The 21,769-nt window shown below is 47.0% G+C and overlaps 1 protein-coding gene across 1 annotated transcript in view; it reads right to left on the bottom strand.

Moving 5' to 3' along the window:
• Nucleotides 1-19,049, bottom strand: part of LOC139009064 (ubiquitin carboxyl-terminal hydrolase 7) — a 68,892-nt gene extending 49,843 nt beyond the window's left edge. Inside the window, exon 1 of the mRNA XM_070412999.1 lies at nt 18,875-19,049. Coding sequence (XP_070269100.1) covers nt 18,875-18,953 — 79 coding nt within the window. The 5' untranslated portion in view covers nt 18,954-19,049. The remainder of the gene's footprint in view (nt 1-18,874) is intronic.
• Between the last annotated feature and the right edge of the window lie 2,720 nt (nt 19,050-21,769).

Here is a 21,769-nt window from a genome sequence, read left to right as displayed (position 1 = left end):
TGAATAGCAAGAACCTACAACCAAGAGTACTTTATCCAGCAAAGCTATCATTCAGAATTGAAGGTCAGATAAAGAGCTTCACAGATAAGGAAAAGCTAAAGGAGTTCATCACCACCAAACCAGTATTATATGAAATGCTGAAAGGTATCCTTTAAGAAGAGGAAGAAGAAGAAAAAGGTAAAGATACAAATTATGAACAACAAATATGCATCTATCAACAAATGAATCTAAGAATCAAGTGAATAAATAACCTGATGTACAGAATGAACTGGTGATTATAATAGAATCAGGGACATAGAAAGGGAATGGACTGACTATTCTTGGGGGGAAAAGGGGTGTGGGAGATGCCGGAAGAGACTGGACAAAAATCGTGCACCTATGGATGAGGACAATGGGTGGGGAGTGAGGGCGGAGGGTGGGGTGGGAGCTGGAAGGAGGGGAGTTATGGGGGGAAAAACGAGGAACAAATGTAATAATCTGAACAATAAAGATTTAAAAAAAAAAAAAGAATCCTCAAAACTTGGTAATAAAAAATAACCCAATATCTGAACAGATACTTCAAAGAGGGATGGCAAATAAACCTGTTAGAGCAAGGAAAATGGGAAGTCAAAATAGAACTGAAAGAAAATATCCACTAAAACAATAGTTTAGTAATACACACATACTCTGCTCGAATAAACTCAAATACATAAAAACAAGGTGTGTTGCCCTAGCTGGTTTGGCTCAGTGACTAGAGCATTGGGCCTGTGGACTGAAGGGTCCCAGGTTTGATTCTGTTCAAGGGCACATGCCCGAGTTGCAGGCTTGATCCTCAGTACAGGGTGTGCAGGAGGCAGCCAATCAATGATTCTCTCTCATCATTGATGTTTCTCTCTCTCTCTCCCTCTCCCTTCCTCTCTGAAATCAATAAAAAAAACTTTTTTAAAGATGTGCTGTTTAACATTTCAATTGGAAAAGGGGGAGGGGATACAAACAATAAAAGTAAGTGGAATGTTGGCCAATATTAAGGATTAGAAAGCAAAATAATCAGATCAAAAATTACATCTGATATTGTGCTCTCTCCTTAAATGCTCATGAAATACCTATTATTCATCTAACAGGACCACCTTTAAGTGGGGGGAAATTCTGATCACCACTTTCCCATCACAGGGACCATCCAACACTGCCTGCTCCCCACCCCCATGGCATTAGCTGATACAGAAGTGGCCACCACCCTGCTGTGGATGACTAGGCTGCCACAAATACCACCCGACTGTTTTCACCCACTCTGCCATGGAGTATTGAGGCTCTTACAAAACAAAAGTCACTGCTCTCTGTCCCGATAAGGTTTCAGGACTTAGAACTATAATTCTGTCCCCAAACAGGTAACGGCACAAGGCTGCCACATACATGAATGTGATGTTTTAGGCACTTGCACTCAATTTTCTAAAATGTAACTGTAATAAAGAAATCTACATATGTATATAAAAGGCTACTATTCAAAGTATCCCCTCAGGAGTTCGATCGCAGAGGGAAGGAAGGCCCTGGCCGATAGCCAGAAGGCCCTGATCAGCAGGCCAGGCCTAGGGACCCTATCCGTGCACAAATTTCATGCACCAGGCCTCTAGTATGTCAATATTTAGAAGATTTGTGTAACTCAGTGAATCAGTCTTTTCCAAATGACCTGAACGAATGGTATTAGAAAAGATCCATCCAAAGTATAAGACAGACCAATGAATTTTTAATGTATTAGAGCATGAAAAGTTAATTCAGTTTCAAACTGCACATTGCTATTAACCTTAAGAAGCTACCAAGCTTTGGTGCAGCAGCAAAGAACTGCCACAAGTATCTGAAAAGGCTTTTCAGGTACTCTCGCTCTTCTGTGTGTCTCTGTAAGACTGTGTTTTCTTTACATTTCCACAAGCAGCTATGAGGATCCAGCTGTTGTCTTCAATTAAGCAGACAATAAAAAGATATTTTCAAAAATGTAAAGATAATGCTATTCCTCATTAAATTTTGGTTTGAAAAATAATTATTTCCTTTAAGTGTGTTGTGTTCTTCATGTATTGGTATATAATCTTTAAATAAAATGATCGGTCTTAGTCTGAACTTTTAATATGGCAAATAATTATATAACCCACCTACCCAAAATCTCTTTGGGGTTCCTGTAACAGGATCCTGACAACAAAAATTTTTGTACTGCAAAGATCAGACTGACTAGTGGATTTGTAGTGTGTCCCTTTAGTCGACTGGAATTATAAGCCTCTCCCTGCAGAGTCCCCACTTAGAGGAGACATCCTACTAGCAATCTGAGGATTAAGAGTAAAGAAGCCCCACATTCCTTTACCCTCGGGTTTCTCTGCCCTGTGGGCCCTTAGCTTTGTGAGATCTATGGGTACCCAGTTCTTCCCTTGCAGACTGCATGCCTTATAAACTTCAGCTCCAAACCCAGACTCCATAGACCGTTGGCAGCTCCCACAGCTGTGCATGGTAAAAATCTAGTAAGTTCCTTTATCTATCTCTACTGCTACTCTGCTGCTCTGACTGGACCCTCAATGGACACGTATACCCTCATCTTATACCATCCAGTTAATTTAGTGGTGAAGCACACTCATAATCACACATTAAAAAAAGTCCCTTTTAAAAATACTGAATAAGGCCTATTTTCTGATCCAATATGGTGAGGTTCCACAGATGAAATACTATTTTGCAATAAAGGAATGAAACACTGATGGGGCTGGGGAAAGACAGGCAGTGACTGAAGGACTACAAGATTTCTTTCTGGGGTAATGAAAAGGTTCCAATTTTTATTGTTTTAATAGACAACTGTGAACATACTAAAAAAACAAACCACTGAATTATACACCTTAAATGGGTGAATTATTATGTGAATTATATCTCAATATAAGTTGCTATTTTTAATATCTTACAGATAATTAACATTTTATCAGAAAGACATAGAACGGCAGATGCAAATCTAATCCTTTTTAACTGGTACTGAAGTGGGTAAAATTAAGGTTAATTGGCATTTAACACTGTGGCATGTTCCAGTCTGACAGAAACTAAAATATAAAAACACAATGCATTTGATTATTTGGTTCTGAGGACCAACTACTGTTCAGGGGTAGAAAATGACCTTGGCTCAAGTACTGGCACTTCTGACCTAGACCCAAGATGGGGGAGAGAAAAGCAAAGGAATACAACCCAATGTGTTAATTATAACATAATAGATATGCCCAGGAAACACATCGTAAGATACCTCTATTTTCATCTACCCCGAAGTCTTGCCTCTGGCAGTCTTACCTCAAATTCCCCTGAACTCAAATCCTAACCATCCCTTACAACCCACTGCAAGTACCATTTCACCAAACCTTCCAGCTTCCCCACAGCCTATCATGATCTCTCTTCTCAACCTCCAAAACCCTACCTCTTCACCCCTCCTAGCATTTATCCCTTTCTCTCCTGCATTAATTATGTATGCACATGACCCATCCTATATAATAAAAGGCTAATATGCAAATTGACCAAACGGTGGAACTACCCGTCACAATGATGAGCACTGACCACCAGGGGCTCTCTGCTGAGCAGAAGCCAGGCTCGCCAGCAGGCTCATGGCTGGTGAGCCTCTCTCGCCTCCATGGCAGCACTGAGGACCTCTTGGGATATGTCTGCCTGCCAGCTAAGCTGCAGGGGTCCCGGACTGCGAATGTCATGCACTGGGCCTCTAGTCTATATATAACCTGCTGACTTTCCTTAAGCAAAGACATCTCTTATCATTTCTACATCTTTGAACCACACCCATGCCTGAGCCTGAAGCAGAGATTCAGTGATTGCCAGATTGCCAGCAAGTATGCAATATGCTGAGCCTGTTCGGGGAACCTTCTTCCTACCTTATTACAGAAGGAAATGCTTGGTTTTTCATTATTCTAAACAAGGCAAAAGCCCTTGCCTGAAGTTCACAGGCTGGGTCTAGAGCAGCACTGGCAACACAACTCTCTGTGACCATGTAGATGCTCTACAGCTGTGCTGTCCTATCTAGAAGCCTCAAGTCACATGTGGCTACTAAGCCCCTGAAGTATGGCTAGTGAGACTGAGGAACTGTTAATTTTACTTGCTGTTCAATAAAATAAACCTAATCATCCAGGTCTAGAAATCACTTCATCCTTCAGATCCTGGGTTTCTTTACCTGTAGAGTTGGGGGCATAATAAACACTTTTCTGCCCTAAAACAAAATCATACAACCAAGTGCCCTCTGATATCGGCAGACCCAAAATGAAAACAGTATTTTTAAAAATATATATTTTATTGATTTTTTACAGAAAGTAAGGGAGAGGGATAGAGAGTTAGAAACATCAATGAGAGAGAAACATGGATCAGTTGCCTCCTGCACGCCTCCTACTGGGGATGTGCCCGCAACCAAGGTACATGCCCTTGATCAGAATCGAACCTAGGACCCTTCAGTCCGCAGGCCGACGCTCTATCCACTGAGCCAAACTGGTTAGGGCATGAAAACAGTATTTTAAGAAAAATAAAGGGCTTCTTAAAAAAAAAAAGATAGGACTGAACTTCATCAAAAGAGAAATTAGGTGTTAATACTGGCCATAACAGAAAGCATTTAGATTTGCAGTAATTAATTCTCTCTCTCCTCATATTCTCCATTCCCAAGGTAATCAATAACGAACTTTAGAATAATCCTCAAGACTTAAATCTGCAGGGACCACAGTCCCGGTGAACTGAGAATGCTGAAGGAAGCAACAACCACCTGTCACTAACTTGCACTGCTAAGACAGAAGCTGTGCAGCTGGCTGCCATGTGTCTTGAAGCTGAACTAGTCACCTCAAAATTCATATGCAATTCTGTTCCCCACAATGAGGTCCAAGGATTGCCTCACTTATTTGCATCCTCTCCAAACATCCCCCAAATCAATTCCTTTGAAGGTCTCAACTTTGCCAGCCCACTGCTCAACACATTGGCAATTATCTTTTGGTGCTATCATTCATTCTGCGGACATTTTCGCTTCTGGCCCAGTTCCTTGAGGCCATCTTCGTATCTTTTCTCTGCAGAAACTTACACATAATTGATAGCCAATAAATATCCCAAATCTATCTGCACAACAACTGAAAACACCCATCTGATGCAATGTCCAGTCCAAAAAAGGTATGCTTTCAGAGGAAATCACAGAAACTTGAGATCCCGTTGCTCACACACTTGTAGAGAGATGGGTCCTACACTGCATTCTGAGAACAGAAGGGACATTCAAAAAAACTAAGAGCAAAGGCCACATTTATTTTAGCTTTCTTCAATCAGTGACTTAACAGGCAAAGGCTGATATCAAGCCAAGTGAGGCTTTCTGTACATTTAAAACTGCTTTTCTACAGTTTTTGACTGCTGCAATCACTTTACAAACTAAACATGCTTCCCAAAGTTACCTAAGAAGATGGATATCCTGTTTTAAAATTCCATCAGGAAAAGCCCCAAAGGAAAACATTCAAAATATGCCACAAAAACAATACCACACAGCTAGCTGGAGTTAGTGAGGTGAGGAGACTAGCCTCTGAAGTCACCTCATTCCTTTCAACACCTACCCAGGTGAGGCAGCCCAGAGCTCTGTGCCTGTGACCCAGTGTTCTTTCCACCTTCTGAAAGCCGCTGTCCTAAGAAAGAAACTATGTGATTTAGAAGAGAGAAGGAAAGCGCAGCTGGTCAGGGCTTCAAAACAGACGGTGGCCCAGGGAGAGGGGAGAGCAGCCAGGTTCGTGCCATCTGTGTGGACCTGCTCATCTGTAATGCTGCTCTGGGGACAGGACCTCAGTAGAGATCTGCATCTTGGATTAAGGTGCCTCCCCAGCTAACCCTGTAGGTCAGTGGTTCTCAACCTTCTGGCCCTTTAAATACAGTTCCTCATGTTGTGACCCAACCATAAAATTATTTTTGTTGCTACTTCATAACTGTAATGTTGCTACTGTTATGAACCGTAATGTAAATATCTGATATGCAGGATGGTCTTAGGCGACCCCTGTGAAAAGGTCATTCGACCACCAAAGGGGTCGCGACCCACAGGTTGAGAACCGCTGCTGTAGGTCCACAGAATTGGGTACTCTGAAATGTAGCATACTTGTGCCCTGAGCACCAGCTGACAAGACTTGGGCCTTCTCCATATACCCAGAGCCCTGGCTGGTTTGCTTCAGGGATGATTCACTTCAAACTCAGGATCATGTTACTGAATACCTGATTCAGTTACTGCAATTCTCAAAGGAGGGAGGAGTCAGTCATCTACCTTTAAAAACTCATACTATTTTGTTTTGTGTCTTCTGCCACCCTATTCCACTCGCTGAACTGTAGGGGTGTGTAGGGGTGGCCCCAGTCGATTTTTTCTCTCTCTAAAAATATATCTTTATTGATATCAGATAGGAAGGGAGAATAAGATAGAAACATGAATGATGAGCCCTGACCTGTTTGGCTCAGTGGATAGAGCATCAGCCTGCAGACCAAAGGGTCCCAGGTTCGATTCCAGTCAGGGGCATGTACCTTGGTTGCAGGCATTTCCCCAGTGGGGGGGTGTGCAGGAGACAGCTGATCGATGATGTTTCTCTCTCATCAATGTTTCTAACTTTCTATCCCTCTCCCTTCCTTTCTGTAAAAAATCAATAAAATATATTAAAAAAAAAAAAAAAAGAAACATGAATGATGAGAGAGAATCACTGATTAGCTGCCTCCTACTGGGGATCAAGCCAGCAACCCAGGCAGTGCCCTGACCAGGAATTGAACCATGACCTCCTGGTTCATAGGTCAACACTCAACCACTGAGCCACATCAGCCGGGCATGAGCTACTTTCTATATTCAAAGCATGTGGTGAACCACACAAAAATGTTCAGATTAGGAAGCCTAACTACAGTATACCAGTATGAGGTGGTGAGGGAAGAAATATAGGAGAAGGCTGCAATTGATTGCCCTGGCTAATGTCATCCTGTGCACCAAAGGGTCGCAGGTTCAATTCTGGGTTGGGGCACATAGCCAGGTTTCGGATTCCATCCCATTGGGGTGCGGACAGGAGGCAACCGATAGGTGTTTCCCTCTTACATAGATGTTTCTCTCTCCCTCTCTCTTTATGATCATTAAAACGCAAATGGCTGTGAAGCCAAAATTTGTGGGTGCTCATCCCATCACTGTTCCTGAGAAAAGTAACTTGCTCAATGCCTTGTTCTGTTCTGCTACAAAACAGGGATGCTGCTGCATCTATTTCAGTGTTGTAGTAAGGAGCAAAGGAGTTAGTACAGGTACAGGCCACATCACATGTCCTGGCAGAGTGAGGGTTAGTTCTCTCATACTCATTGAGCCTCTCTGCAGTCTCTAAAGTTCAAGGCCAGCTACACTTATTGGGCACCCATCTGCTGCTTCTTTCCCACCTCCTTAGAGCCTATATTAATTTCCAATTGCTGCTGGAACAAATTACCACAACTTGGTAGCTTAAACAACACACACCTAACCTATTCTTTTATAGTTCTAGAGGTCAGAAGTCTGGAAAAGAGGCTCACTGGGCTAAATTTGAGGGGTCAGAAAGGCATGTCCCTTTTGGAGGCTCAAGGGGAAAATCTGTTTCCTTGCCTTTTCCAGCTTCTGGAGACCATCTGCATTCTGTAGCTCCCCTTCCATCTTCAAAGCCAGCAATGACCTTCTCATACCACACCACTCTGACACTCCCACCTCCCTCTTTCATGTGTAAGGACTTCTGATTATAATGGGCCCACTTGGATAATGCTGAATAATCTCCCTTTAATCACACCTCTAATCAGAGCAGCAACCTTTCAGACCTCACGGACCACCGGTTGGTGACCGCTGAGTCAGAGACTTGAAGGTCCCTATCCCATCCTGTTATTCTATACCAGTGGTTCTCAACCTTGGCTGCACATTAGAATCACCTGGGAATCTTTTTAAAATCCTGACTTCTGGGCCTCATCCTCCGGACATTCTGTTTCTTTGTTACTAATGTTGTGGCCCCACCCCATAACAAAAAAACAGAATTTCCGGAGGATGAGGCCCAGAAATTGGGATTTAAAAAGATTCCCAGGTGATTCTAATGTGCAGCCAAGGATGAGAACCACTGTTCTATATATCTCCAGCCTCTGACCAATCCAGCCCTTCCCTCTTTTCAAACTCAGCTGTGAATCCTTCACTCACCCATCCCTTCCCCAAAATAGGCCAGCCCTGTGGTACAGCCACCTCCTCTGCACCATTCCATGAAAGTCCTTCCCTGAGGTCTCTCTCCCCTGCACGTGTCTGCACTCCATGCTATCAAGGCCGGGCGTCAACAGGGCTTTCACAAGTGTGTTTGATAAACGAAAGCCCTGCAACAGGCTCTGAGTACCACAGCAAAGTCAGCTCTGCTGCCACTAGGGCAGTGGTCGGCAAACTCATTAGTCAACAGAGCCAAATACCAACAGTACAACGACTGAAATTTCTTTTGCGAGCCAAATTTTTTAAACTTAAAATATAGGTAGGTACATTGTTATTAACTTAATTAGGGTACTCCTAAGGCTTAGAAAGAGCCACACTCAGGGGGCCAAAGAGCCGCAGTTTGCCGACCACGGCACTAGGGTACAAAGAGTCAGGAGCAAGCAATGATCCCTGGTCCACATGAAAAGCAGAAAGCAAAAGGGGTGGGGCTAAAAACAAGATGCTCTGGGTGCCCCTCTGTGGACCTGTCAAAAAGAGCAAGCATAGACACTTTTTAGCAATCTAACTTTGCTGCAATATCCAAGCATGGGCCTGTTGGGGTTAGTTGGGGTGTTGTCGAACTTGTATGGCACATGTCACATAGGATCACATTACAGCCTGACAGACTTTAGGGTTAGCTTGTTAACTGCAACCCAAAAGTAGATACAACCCAGAATCCATTTCTTTCAATGGAAGATTGCCGGGAGCTGGTCCATCCTTGCTGCTTGACACAGTTGCTGCAGAGAAGAAGCATCTGCACAGCATGTGTTTCAAGGGACCTGGCGTATATGGCATACTGTTCTTAATATGTTTGCTCCCCTTCTTGGCGCTATGTGTTTTAACCAAGGTCACCTCTCCAAGAAAGGTTGTTTCCCCAGGTAGGAATTTTTCCCTGAAGTTAGGGAGGGAATAAAACCTCTTAACTAAATGCCAGGCAGGTAGTTAATCACTTTAACTACGAACAATCACCCTTAAGCTACATAATCTTTACTCCCTGGAATGGAGATAAGAAATGCCCTAACCTTTGGAATAGAAATTGACAGGATTAAAATCAACTGGTAAAAATACAGATGTAACAAGACAACAGAAGACAGAACCTAGAGACAGGACTTGGCTGGAGATCCTAGACAGAACCTAGACACAGAACCTAGAGACAGAACCTAGCGAGAGAACCTAGGGAGAGAACCTAGCAAAAGATCCTGGACAGAACCTGGCTACAGAACTTGGCTGGAGAACCTAGACAGAACATGGCAAGAGAACCTGACTAGAACCTGGTGACTGAACCTGGCTGGAGAACCTGGACAGAACCTGGCTGGAGAACCTAGCAAGAGAACATGGACACAGCACCTGGCTGGAGATTCTGACCAGAACTTGGCTAGAGATCCTGGCTAGGCTGCTGATCAACTGAACGCTGTCTCCATGTCATTCCTTCTTCGCCGACTCCGTCCTCACCTTTGGGGACCCCTGGACCTGCTGGGGTTGGACCCCAGCAGAAGATAATTTAACTTTTTACAAAATACATGTTTTTATTGATTTGAGAGAGAGAGAGAGAGAGAGAGAAAGGAAGGAAGAGGGATAGAGAAATAGAAACAGCATTGGCTGCCTCCTGCATGCTCCCTACCTGGATGGAGATTGAGCCCACATATACCCTGACCAGGAAGTGAACCAGTGATCTCTTGATTCATGGGTCGACGCTCAACCACTGAACCACACCGGCTAGCTTTAAGTTGGTAAGCTACAGTCAAAGCTGTCCACAGATAAATTTTGGAAAATCTCTTTAAAGATCTTTCCCATTCTCACTGCTACCTCTGTAGCACTGGGTACATACGATTCGCCCATCTATCAGTAAAACAAAGAAGTGGTCTGAATAAATATCATCTTCTCTGAGAAGCAAGGATGTTGCCCATTCAAGCAGGACGCAAGATTATTACTTCAAAAACTATTCGTGTAACCTGCATTCTTCAAAGTGTGCATGTAGGCTTCTAATATAGGGAATTGTGATAGTGTGTCTTTATATTAACGGCCTATACACATACTTCCAACAAACATGTACAGTTTATGCAATACTTTCCTTTCTTCCTGTTTGCTCTAAATATAACTGTTGAAATGAAACTTTACCTTTGTTGAATTTTAATAATAAATTAGGGCTTGTATTCTATATGTCTATTTTATTTTACTTGTTGAGTAATTTGTTTGCACTGAATTTCTATTAAATACAATTTAGAAATTGTCCACAATGGACTGGCAGTTAAAGGAAAGAACCTGGTTCTGTACCACACGTAACTGGAGAAGCCACACTCTAAATAACGGGTTTGCCCAAGAACTATTTATCCATAAGTTTCCAATGCTTTTACTCATTTTAGTGTTACTTTTCCAGGACACACTGGAACACTTTCTATCATTCAATGTCACACTACTACTACCAGAACGCCTTCAAGCCAAGGAGCCAACCACACCAGCGCTGGCCATAACATACTAGCATTCTTCATTGAGGGACAGGTTCATTTGCACTGTTCACCAACGTGTATAATTACTGAACAGATAAAATGCAATTAATCACTTGAGGAATAAGATTTTAAATTTTATTTTAAACTTAAAATCACCGCCATGTGGCTGGTGACTACCACACTGTAGAGTATAATAAACCCTTAAGAGTCTTCTCACGTATGTATCTCCCCATGCCCCCATATGAAAGCAAGTAGCTTTCTGGACAAAGATTGATCTAAAGTAGGCAAACAACGTCAGTTTGTTCCCACCAGTACCAGTAGCAGGAGACCTGGAGTGCTTCAGAGAAATGAGGACTTCTTCGGGCTAGGGTAGACACACACACTACACCAACCAGGAGAAGCAGCCATGGGCCACCACTGCTCCCAGGCTTGACAGGGAGGGAGAGCCCAAAGGCTGGCGCTTACAAAGAGCCACAGCAACCCTCACTCCTCCAGCTACTTCTGAGGGCATTCTGCACGTCAGGCACTCCAGCCCCTTTCTGTTCACCCTCCAAGTCCTCACAAGCTCAAGACAGAAGACAAAAAGGCCGAGATTCTTGGGGAGAATTCCAACAAGTATCTATGATGGTTGTAAAACAATGATCTGGGCTATGGGATGTTTCTAACGACTTCACAGTTTATTTGATTGAATAATTTCTCATCCAAGCTTATATAACTGTAAGAAGCAAGCACTTCAAAATTACCTACCCTACATTTTAAAAGGAGCTGAACTATGTAAACATGTTAAGGAGTGTTAACATGTGCTTGTTGTGTTTTTTTAATTGATTTTTTTAAGGCAGAGAGAAAAAGAGAGGGAAATAGGGAAGGAGGGAGGCAGAGAGAGAGAGAGAGAGAGAGAGAGGGAGAGAGGGAGGAAGGGAGGAAGGGAGGGAGAGAGAAAGAAACATCAACTTGCTGTTCCACTCATCCATGCACTCACTCACTGGTTGATTCCTTATGTGCCCAGACTGAGTACCAATCCTACAACCCTGGCGGTCAAGACTATGCTTCAACCAACTGCGCTACCGGGCCAGGATACCATGTGCTTCCAGCAAATGCAGGAAACATCTGAGATCTTGCTTCCTAGCACTGTCATCAGTTTGGTTCAAATAAACTCTTATAAAAATTAAAAAAAATAAAATAAAACAGCAATTGCACAGGGTCAACTAAGAACCTTGAAATAATTCATTCTCTGAAATCATATTGATGAAATGTATTTGCAACTCTAGGTAAATGGCCCATATGCCTTTTTACAAGGGGCTTTTTAATAAGGGGCCAGAGTGGCAGGGTCTGCTCAGCTGCCACATTAGAGCAATGCCACATGGTTTCCTCCTCTCAACTTTCTGAAAGTTCCAGGAGTAGAGTGGCAAGAGGGACACCCAAGAGAAGTGAAATTACCACCTAGACTCCTGTGGCTACACCCTGGGTGTGAGCTCGCTCTGCAATGCAGGCCATCCTAACAAACGCATACAACCGTTTCCAAACCAGAGGCCAGTTGAACAACTTATTGCGATACCTAGACCTTCCCCTGGTCGATATTCTGGAGGCTGGTACATAACACAGGACACTGCCTTCCCAGTATTGGGATGTCAAAAAACTAATTTAGTCACTGGCATGAAATCAAAACCGAGGGAGGACCTGGGTTTCGAATATTCTATGCCAGGCAGGAAAATCCGGTAGAACGGTTGTGGTCACACAGGAGGTCTCCTTCTCCACAGCTTTTAGATTCTCAGTGACCCAAAAAGAAAAAGGACCTACCACTTAGAGACTCAGACAATATTCACTCATATTTCAAACATTTAGTAAGATAAAGCTCCTATCAATCAGTAACTTGGGCTCCTTGAAAGGATATGTGGGCATCTCTATGAATATTAATAGCTGTGACCTCACAACAGTGGTCCCCACACCTCAATGGTTTACCAAGAGCTGAACTGGCTACAATATGGCATTTGCATAGCCTAGTGAGGGCCCAGCCAGTACCAGGCAGTGAGCCATCCATCATTATAACCCCAGTGTGGTCTTCTACTCCCAGGTCTTGTCCACCCAACAACACAGACAGTGACGCTGTTTCTCAGGGTGTGTTCTCCCAGAGGCCCCTCTTTCTTGCTAGTCCCACATTCAATGTGTCATCAAGTTCTGGAAGCATTTGGCTCTTGCCCAGGTTGGTATATTTCCCTGCTTGGGAAACATTCTAATTACCTCCATTTCCAACTTCCAAACTTAAATCACCAACCCTCAGAAGTAAGCCTGCTTCTCTTCAAGAAAATTTCAACACATCTGACTTCTCATTAGCCAAGGCATGTGTTAACCCACTAGAAAAATGGCATAACTAACTTTCTGGCTTACACATGACACTTAAAATCCTGCTTCCTCCAACTTTCCGAAGTTCAAATTATTTCAGAACAATAAGTTTATGAAGCAGGTGACATCTAACACTGAACTCTGTCACAATACATGTCAAGAAATACCTTGTTACAACTCTTGGTCTCCAAATTAAAATTGCATTGCTTTGGAAACTGAGAAGAACCAGGCTACCTACTGCTCATCCAAAAACCAGAAACAGCAATAAAAACAAATTTGAAAATATTCCAAAGAAACCTTCAGTAATTTATGAAGACCTATCAATGTCTTTATCGGGAAAACAAGCTTTCCAAAAGGATAAAAAATGTCATTTGAAGCAAGTTCCGTTAAAAGCGATAAAACTGAATTTGCAGCTATCAAAGCAATATTGGTTTATGGCTTCGGCACTCTTTCACAGGCCACCTTGCCAGCCAGTCAGGCACCTTTAGCCCTAGAATTGCTGTTTTCTGAAGAAGTAGCTTCCACAGTACATTTACAAAACAGGAACATAAGACGGTCACCTTCAGCACAAATAATCCAACAGTGAGGAAGATGGGTACACAAGTGGCAACCTCACAGGTAGCACATGGGGCAAAAGGTTGGCAACAAAAGTGGCTGAGGTGACCAGAAAGGTTTAGGAAAAAGGTGGCATCTGAAAGGGTTTTGAACCTCCTTCCTGGGGTATCTGCCCTATGCGTTCCAGAAAGAGAAGCTGTCACATCACCATCTACGCTACTGTGGGGTCCAGAACCTGGAGCTGTATTCCATCCACACAAATGTGTGCCTGCTGGGAGCCTGAAGCACAGAGCAGGCTGAGGCCATCCTGAGGACTCCGGTGGCCTAGACTGGGCTGTGTGACTTAGCCTCTACACAGGGAAGGCAGCACACCTGAGTCCTTTTAAAAGCAGGACAATGAAAACAAATAAATACTAGTAAATAAATAAAATGAAAGCAGGACAGTGGCAGGGCCGGGCAGTCCTGTGGGCAGTCCGTTTTCATAGCTGTGTGGGAATCAGGAAGGGTGGAAGCCGAGACCAGTAAGAAGGCTATTGCAAAGTCCCGGCATGAGGCAACAGGGACCTTGCTTTAGGGTGGCAGGTGGAAAACAAAAAGAGCCTGGTAACAGGATACGGGTATCCAGAGAGAGTTCAAGGCCAACTCCCAAAGTCTGGAGGCTTGGTCACCTGGCTTCCCTGCTACAACCTGATGGTCAAACTCCCATTAGATAGATGATCTAACGCTAGTGCAAGAACAAGAATGCCCTTATCAACGAAGGCTATGGAGCTGATCAAACTGCAGTACCAGTGTCACAATAAACATCCACTCATCATCTCTATTACCCATTTAATTTTTTAAAATATATTTTTATTGATTTCAGAGAGGACGGGAGAGAGAGAAACATCAATGATGACAGAGAATTATTGATCAGCAGCCTCCTGAACGCCCCATACTGGGGATCGAGCCCGAAACCCGGGCATGTGCCCTGACTAGCAATCAAACTGTGACCTCCTGGTTCATAGGTCAATGCTCAACCACTGAGCCATGTCAGCTGGGCTACCCATTTAATCTTTCTTAAAATATTTATACCATTGGCCTTAAATACCTATTTAGGTGCATCAAGTCCCAAATTTCATAAAGTATTGCTTAGATTGAAGCTGGTTATGTTTTCTTCCTGATCCACATCAGGATGTAATTACCGTAGGACATTTTTGCATGCCTCCAAAAACCAACTCATGCCACCTGGATTTGGCAAACTTTATCCTTCCTCAGGTGCAGAGGTTCAACCAGCACAGCATTACCACTGACTGTATATCACCTGTGCTCCCAACTCTGTGCCTGGCACTTTACCGTGCTTTGTGTTTCCTAACTCACAATCTTGCAAGACAGAATTGACCTCCTTTTCAAGGATGAAGAAACTGAGGCACCAAGAGCTTAACCAGGGGTCCTCAAACTTTTTAAACAAGGGGCCAGTTCACTGTCCCTCAGACCGTTGGAGGGCCGGACTATAGTTTAAAAAAAAAACTATGAACAAATTCCTATGCACACTGCACATATCTTATTTTGAAGTAAAAAAAACAAAACGGGCCGAAACCGGTTTGGCTCAGTGGCTAGAGCGTCGGCCTGCGGACTGAAGGGTCCCAGGTTCGATTCCGGTCAAGGGCATGTACCTGGGTTGCGGGCACATCCCCAGCAGGAGATGTGCAGGAGGCAGTTGGTCGATGTTTCTCTCTCATCGATGTTTCTAACTCTCTATCTCTCTCCCTTCCTTTCTGTAAAAAATCAATAAAATATATTTAAAAACAAAAAACGAAACGGGAACAAATACAGTATTTGTATTTGCATGTGGCCCACAGGCTGTAGTTTGAGAATCCCTGGCTTAAGCAATGTATATGAGGCCACAGAACAGTTAAATGGCAAAGTCTACATTCAAACTCAGGCTCGGCCCTAAACCTGTCCTCTCAAGTCACCCCACAGCCCCACGAGGAGTTTTCACTGGCCTCTTCCCACAACACCGATTCAAAAAACAAATAAATGGAGGAGAAAAAGTATATACTTTCTTCCCATATTTGCTGTATCAATTTTTTATTTGTTTTCAGACAACCAAATCAAAATCAGCACCATGAAAGAATAAGGCTGATGCCTGCGACAGTAACTTCCACTATGTTCAAAAATGGACAGGCTTACATCAGATTATGTTTCTAGGTTAGGCCTAATTTCATTTCTTCTATATTTCTTTTGAGTTCTCCGAATTGATGTTCACTTTGTAGCTTTGCGTAGTTTTTGACCATACCAAGCTAATGTGAGGAGAAAGTCAATATTCTTATTATTTGATTTGTCTTGTTACAATGCTATTTGAAAAGGAAACCTTTTAGATATAATAAAATGCATTAATTGGGCTTATCTAGGTGCATGTGTTCAACAGAACTCACTTTCTACTCCCAAGCCTGCTTGAGCAGAAAAGTAACTTGAAACTCTACCTATCCACACAAGTTTGAAAGAAAAAACCCACTGCTGTTGTGGCGCCCATCCCCCGCAAACTAAAAACATGGAGGGCAGTGGTCAATTCTTTTCAGAAACTGCAGATGACTGACTCGCTGATTTCGCTTGAAGCTTGGTGTCCCTGATAGCAGTGGTCTGAGTGCTCCACGAAAGTCAAACCAAACTGTCCCCTCAGAGATTACACTCTGAAACAGACACTGCTCACAAGGGCAGAAGAAACACCAGGGAACAAACATCAGGATATTTACATTTGTGCTGGTCAGTCTATGCAGCAGAAGCAAGGCCTTGGGAAAACTTCCTGTTGACAGGGCATAACACAGACCAGATTAACACCTCCCCAAAGTACTCACAGGGCAGAAGCCTGTGCAAGTCATTCTTTTAGCCTCTCGGCCGGCATTGCCTCTGAGTTAGAGAATAAACTGCCAAGAACATTCAATCCTGGCCAGACCTAACAACACACCACCACCACCTCCACAGTTCTATATGCCCCCAACTTGAAAACGTGAGATTGGTTGCTTCAGGCCTTAAGGAAGCCTGTGGTCCCAACCCCAATGAAATTCCATGTTCCCCACCTTTCCCCACTCTGCCTTCACCCTTCATAACTTTCCTAACTGCTCCAAACAAGGCTTTTTTACCATAACTAATCCAGGGCACTGTCATTCTCCAGCAGCTATGCAAGGACTGTGCAGAGTTCAGTCAGGAGCAAATTCAACCCCAATACAGTGGAGCAGGAGGACAGACAGCAAACTAACACTGACCTCTTTATAGGAAAAAAAACAACCCACCAATCTAGTCTCCCCATCTAATTTGAGACCACCCTGCCCAGGAGGGGCAGGCAGGATGCTCACTGACAAAGCTTCAAGCTGATCAGAACCCTGAGATTCCAGCTGTTAATTCTATTGGAATTAAGGCAAAGACGCTAAACAGGTGCAAGTCACTACCACAGCCTGACATATGGAGCCAACCAGACTTGATAGGAACTAAATCCCACCCTGCTGGCTTTTTAATAGGAGTCTTTCACTCTTCCCGATCCTAAACTATAACATAAACGTAGCACCACACTTGAAGAAGGGAAAGGCTAAGAAAAGCAGAAATAGACTGCTTAATACACAGGCAGCTTTTTAAACCACACACCTGTGGGTGTGCAAAGGGTGTCAATCACAAGCCTGACAAAGAAAAGGTACCTTCTGGATGATGAATCTGGGACAGAGGCCCACTCAAGAGAAACAAGTTTCTTACAGTTCCCCCAAAGAGCACAGTTCTGTACCAGAAATAGACTTCAGTGATGTCCATGTTTATTCATTGTCACCAGCATTCAGTAACACTCGAACATAGGTAAGGCAACGTAGATGGAAAATCTATACACTAGCTCTGATTTGGTCCTGACGGGGTAATATCCGAAACACAAAATGAAAAGCACCCTTTTTGCTAGGTAGCATCAAAGGAATAGACAAAATTCTCCCAGCGATGTATTCCTTCACTAGCCGCTTTAATCACACTTGCCGAAAGCTCTGCAAAGTGACTGCTTGCTGGGGCCAAGTGAAATAAGCCAGTCCTTGCGGGGACTCCGCTCCGCGCGCCCCCATTCCCGCTATGGTAAGTCCCACTGGGAAGTGCTTTCTGCAGGCACCTCCACCACCTGGCCTTTTGCAGTCTGGCAGGCCAGTTTTTCAGTCAACACCCAGTATATTGGCAGTAAGTTATTCACAGGGGAATACCAGTCATGGAAAGGACTTCCACCAACCAGTGCACAGCACCCCACACGTGCAGCCCATGCATATGATCAATGCTTCTTTTCCCAGCTTCCTGAGGGCCTCCATTCATTTATGCAACTCAAAATCTCTTGCTAAAAGCAAAGGAGAACAAAACACTCAATGCCCGGTTCCTGCCAAGCTGACTCCGCCAGGTGTATGGGAAACTGTCTTTTGATGAAGACAACTCTGCCTTTACCCCTTTAAGTACCTGGCACCACGAGAAATCAAAGATGCCTTCCAATGACCAGCTCTGCTCGACCAGGTAAAATCCAAGAAAGCGCTTTCCCTCCCAGTGCCTTTACAAACCTAACCAAGAAGCCCTCGCATCGCCAGGTGCCGTACCTTGGAAAACTGCTGCCACATGGGCAGGAAATTAAATTACCTTCCGAGTCAGGTTGAATGGGATGGAGGTAGCCAAATGCGGCGGGGCATCCGCGGAGTTTCAAACACACACCTGGCCGGATGCGGACTGCACGGCACACAGTCGGGGGGCCACGCTCCCCCCCCCCCCCCCCCCGAAAAGCAGGTAACTTAGAAACCAAGAGCACCTGGCTCCCAGCTCGGAGCCAGCCCACAGGCTGACAACATCTGCGCTCCTGGCAGGTGTTTCAAAATGAAGCCCGACGCTGGCAAGTGCTGATCCACGGCGATCGGGGAGACGGTCGCCAAGCCCGTGGGCTCTCCGGGGGAGCGCGCGGGAGGAGCAGGTGCCGGCCAGCCCCGCGTCCACGGAGAGGGGTTCCCGGGTTGCCGGCGAGAACCGGGCCAGCCCAGCGGGCCCCGGAGCCGCCCGACAGGGGGGCCGGTCCCGGGAGCCCCGCTCGCTCCCCTCCCCGGGCGGCGGGAGGCCGCCCAGCAGCGAGAGAACGCCCGCGTCCCCGCGCGGCACGGGCGCCCTCATTTACAAATCCGAGGGAGCGCTTTGTGCCCGGAGGCCGCCGGCCGGGCCCGGACAATGAGCGGCCGCATGACGGTGCAGCCGGGCCGGCCGGGCCGCCGCGGGCCTGCTTTAAAGATGGCGAGCCCCCCGCGTGGCTCCCGCGGCTCCCCCCGGCCACAATGGAAGGCGCCCGGCCCCCGCCGCCGCCCGCGGGCCTCACCTTCCATCTCCATGTCCTCGGGCTCGCTCAGCTGCTGCTCGCCCGCTTTCTGCTGCTGCTGCTGCTGCTGGTGGTTCATGTCGGCCGCGGCCTGGGCCTCGCCTGCGGCCGGTGGCCCAGGCTGCGGGCCCGGCGGGCGGGGGGCGGCGAGCCCGGGCGGCGGCGGCGGCGGCGGGGCGGCCTCCTCCTCCTCCTCCCGCGCGTCGTCGTCGGCGGCCCCGGGGAGGCCGGCGGCGGGCGGCGGCGGCGGCGGCGGCGGCAGGGAGACGCGCACGTACTTGCTCGCGATTCGCCCAATCTCGGCGCCGAGGCGGGCGGACGGCCGGCGGGCCGGGCCGGGCGGCCTCGTCGCTCGCAGGGGCCGCCGCCGCCGCCGCTGCTGCGGCCGCCGCGGGGCCCGCCTCCCGCCGCCGGGGCCGGGGCTGCGGGGCTGCGGGCCGGCCGGGGGCGGAGGGCGGCCGGGCGGGGGCCGCGGACTCAGCCCCGCCTCGGGCCGGGCGCGGCGGGCGGGAGGCCTGGCCTGCGCGGCGGGCCTGCGGGGCCTGGGCCCGGCGGGAGCGGCGGCGGCGGCGGCGGCGCGGGCGGGCGACGGGCCGGCCGCGCTCGAGGCGCTGCGGCCTCGGCCTCCTCGGCGGCGGCGGGGCTGCGGAGCGGACGCGGCGCCCGGCGGCTCGGCTCGGCTCGGCTGGTTCTCAAAATGGCGGCGGCCTGAAATGTCACATCCGCATGGGGGCCCGAGAGCGAGCGAGCGAGCAGCGAGCGAGGAAAGCCAGCGGGCGGGCGGGCGACGCCGGGCCGGAGGGCGGAGCAGGAGGCGGAGCGGGGAGGCGGGGCCCGCCCGTAGCCACCGCCTCCCGGCCGCAGCGCCGCGCCCCCTGGCAGCCCGGCCCCCGGCCTCTCCCCAGTCCCCGCCTTCGGTCCCGGCCCCTAAGCCCCGAGGTCGGCTGGGGCCCTGGGCGCACTGATGCGCACAGCCTAGCGCCCCCCGCCCCCTCGGTGGGTGCCTCCCCGGGATCTGTCCCGTCCCGGGATGCGGTCACCCGGAGAGACGGGCGGTAGCTGCTGTGTCCGTGCGCCGCCGGCCCAGACCCGGCCGGACCCGGGCGCGGGGTCCACGCTGCGAGCGGCTGCGCTTGGTGTTTAGCGCCCTTAGCCGACCCGCGATCCACTCACCCGAGACCTCACGTGAGAACTCATTTTCTCACTCTGGTCCGACCCAGAAAACGGAGTCCCTCAAACCAGCCCGAAGAGCTCTCCATGGGCGGGAGTTTGTTCCCGCCTGTCAGCCCCGTCCGGCTAGATGCCCGCAGAATGTCCCCATTCCTGGAGGTACTCGCCCTGCCGTCTCCTCCGGTGGAGACCGGCGACTAGGCTTCAACTCTTCCATGGTAACCACGGCAGCTAAGGGAGTGCAGGGAGGGAAATGCGCCCCTACACACCTGCACATCTGAGCGCCGTCTCCCACTGTGAGGATGTCGTTTTACACTGAACATGGCCAGGAAATGGCCCTGGCCGACACCTCTCCGCCGACACACACACCAAGATTGTGAATTCCATCCCCCGTCAGGGCACATACAAGGTTCAACCAGTGAATGCACAAAAAAGTGGGACAACAAAAGGATATGAAGGATAAAAAGGATACCTTGCATGGTGGATAATCACACATTGCATACCCATACTAGGAAATACTATCCCATATAATAAAAGCGTAATATGTTAATTAGACCAGACATCCTTCCCAGGACCTTCCGGACCAAGCCAGGGCTGCGAGGGCCAAGGCCGAGGTGGGCGGGGGGGGGCCAAGCCCCTTGCACGATTTTTGTGCATTGGGCCTCTAGTTTGGCAATAAAAAATGAGGCTTTGCCTGGTCGTGTGGTTCAGTGGCTGAGGGTGGACCTATGAACTAGGAGATCATGGTTTGGTTCAATTCCTGGTCAGTCTTGATCCCCCGTAGGGGGTGTGCGGGAAGCAGCTGATCAGTGATTCTCTCATCATTGATGTTTCTATCTTTCTCCCTCTCCCTTGCCCTCTGAAATCAATAAAAATATATTTTTTAAAAATGAGGTTCTGACAGAGGCTACAAGTGGATGAGCCTTGAAAACACTGTGCTGAGTGAAAGAAGCCAGAAGCAAAATACCACGTAGTATATGATTCCAATTACACAAAATGTCCAGAATCAATTTATATAGAGATAGAAGGTAGATTGGGGGCTGGGGAGTTAGCATAGGATTTCTTTTGGGGGCTAATGAAAATTTCCTGAAATTTGATTCTGGTGATGGTTGCACAGCTCTGTGAATATACCAAAAACTATTGAACACTTTAAATGGGTGAATTTTACAGTACATGAATCATATGGCAATAAAACTAATTTTTAAAAAGGGTATCTTGCAAAGAAAAAGAATGAGTGAGAAAGAACAGAGTCTAGACAAGAGATGGGGGTGGATTGGACTAGGATGGTGGAGATGGAAAATCGAGGACAGGTTTAGGTAAGTTGGCCGATAGAATTTGCTGGATTTGCACCTAGACTTGGAGTTGGGTGGGAGGGAAGGAGAAGGATCAAGCATTGCTCTCCAATTTTTTGGCTTGGGCATAGAGTTCATTTCTAGGCCACAACAGTCACTAGAAAAGCAAAACTGGCACCTCTCAATTATTCCAGAGGGCTGCACTAGGCTGTTTTCTCCTTCCCCTTGTAGAATTAGGTCTGCATTAGCCATAAGGCCCATTTACACTCAGAAGGGGGCGGGGGGTGTTGAAGAATTCCACAGAAGATGTGAATTGGCTGAGCGATGCCCGCTTCCTGGGAGGCTTAACGCCAAGATGCTACAAGGGACCTGGAGAGTTCCAAAGAGGGAGAGGACTGAGGACGCCGTTTCTGATCATTGCCAGTTTTTAATA

Source organism: Myotis yumanensis, unplaced genomic scaffold (assembly GCF_028538775.1).
Source record: "Myotis yumanensis isolate MYYU_CA2020_CCGP unplaced genomic scaffold, mMyoYum1.0.hap1 SCAF_4, whole genome shotgun sequence".
Taxonomy (NCBI): domain Eukaryota; kingdom Metazoa; phylum Chordata; class Mammalia; order Chiroptera; family Vespertilionidae; genus Myotis; species Myotis yumanensis.
This window is presented reverse-complemented; position numbering and strand designations above follow the sequence as displayed.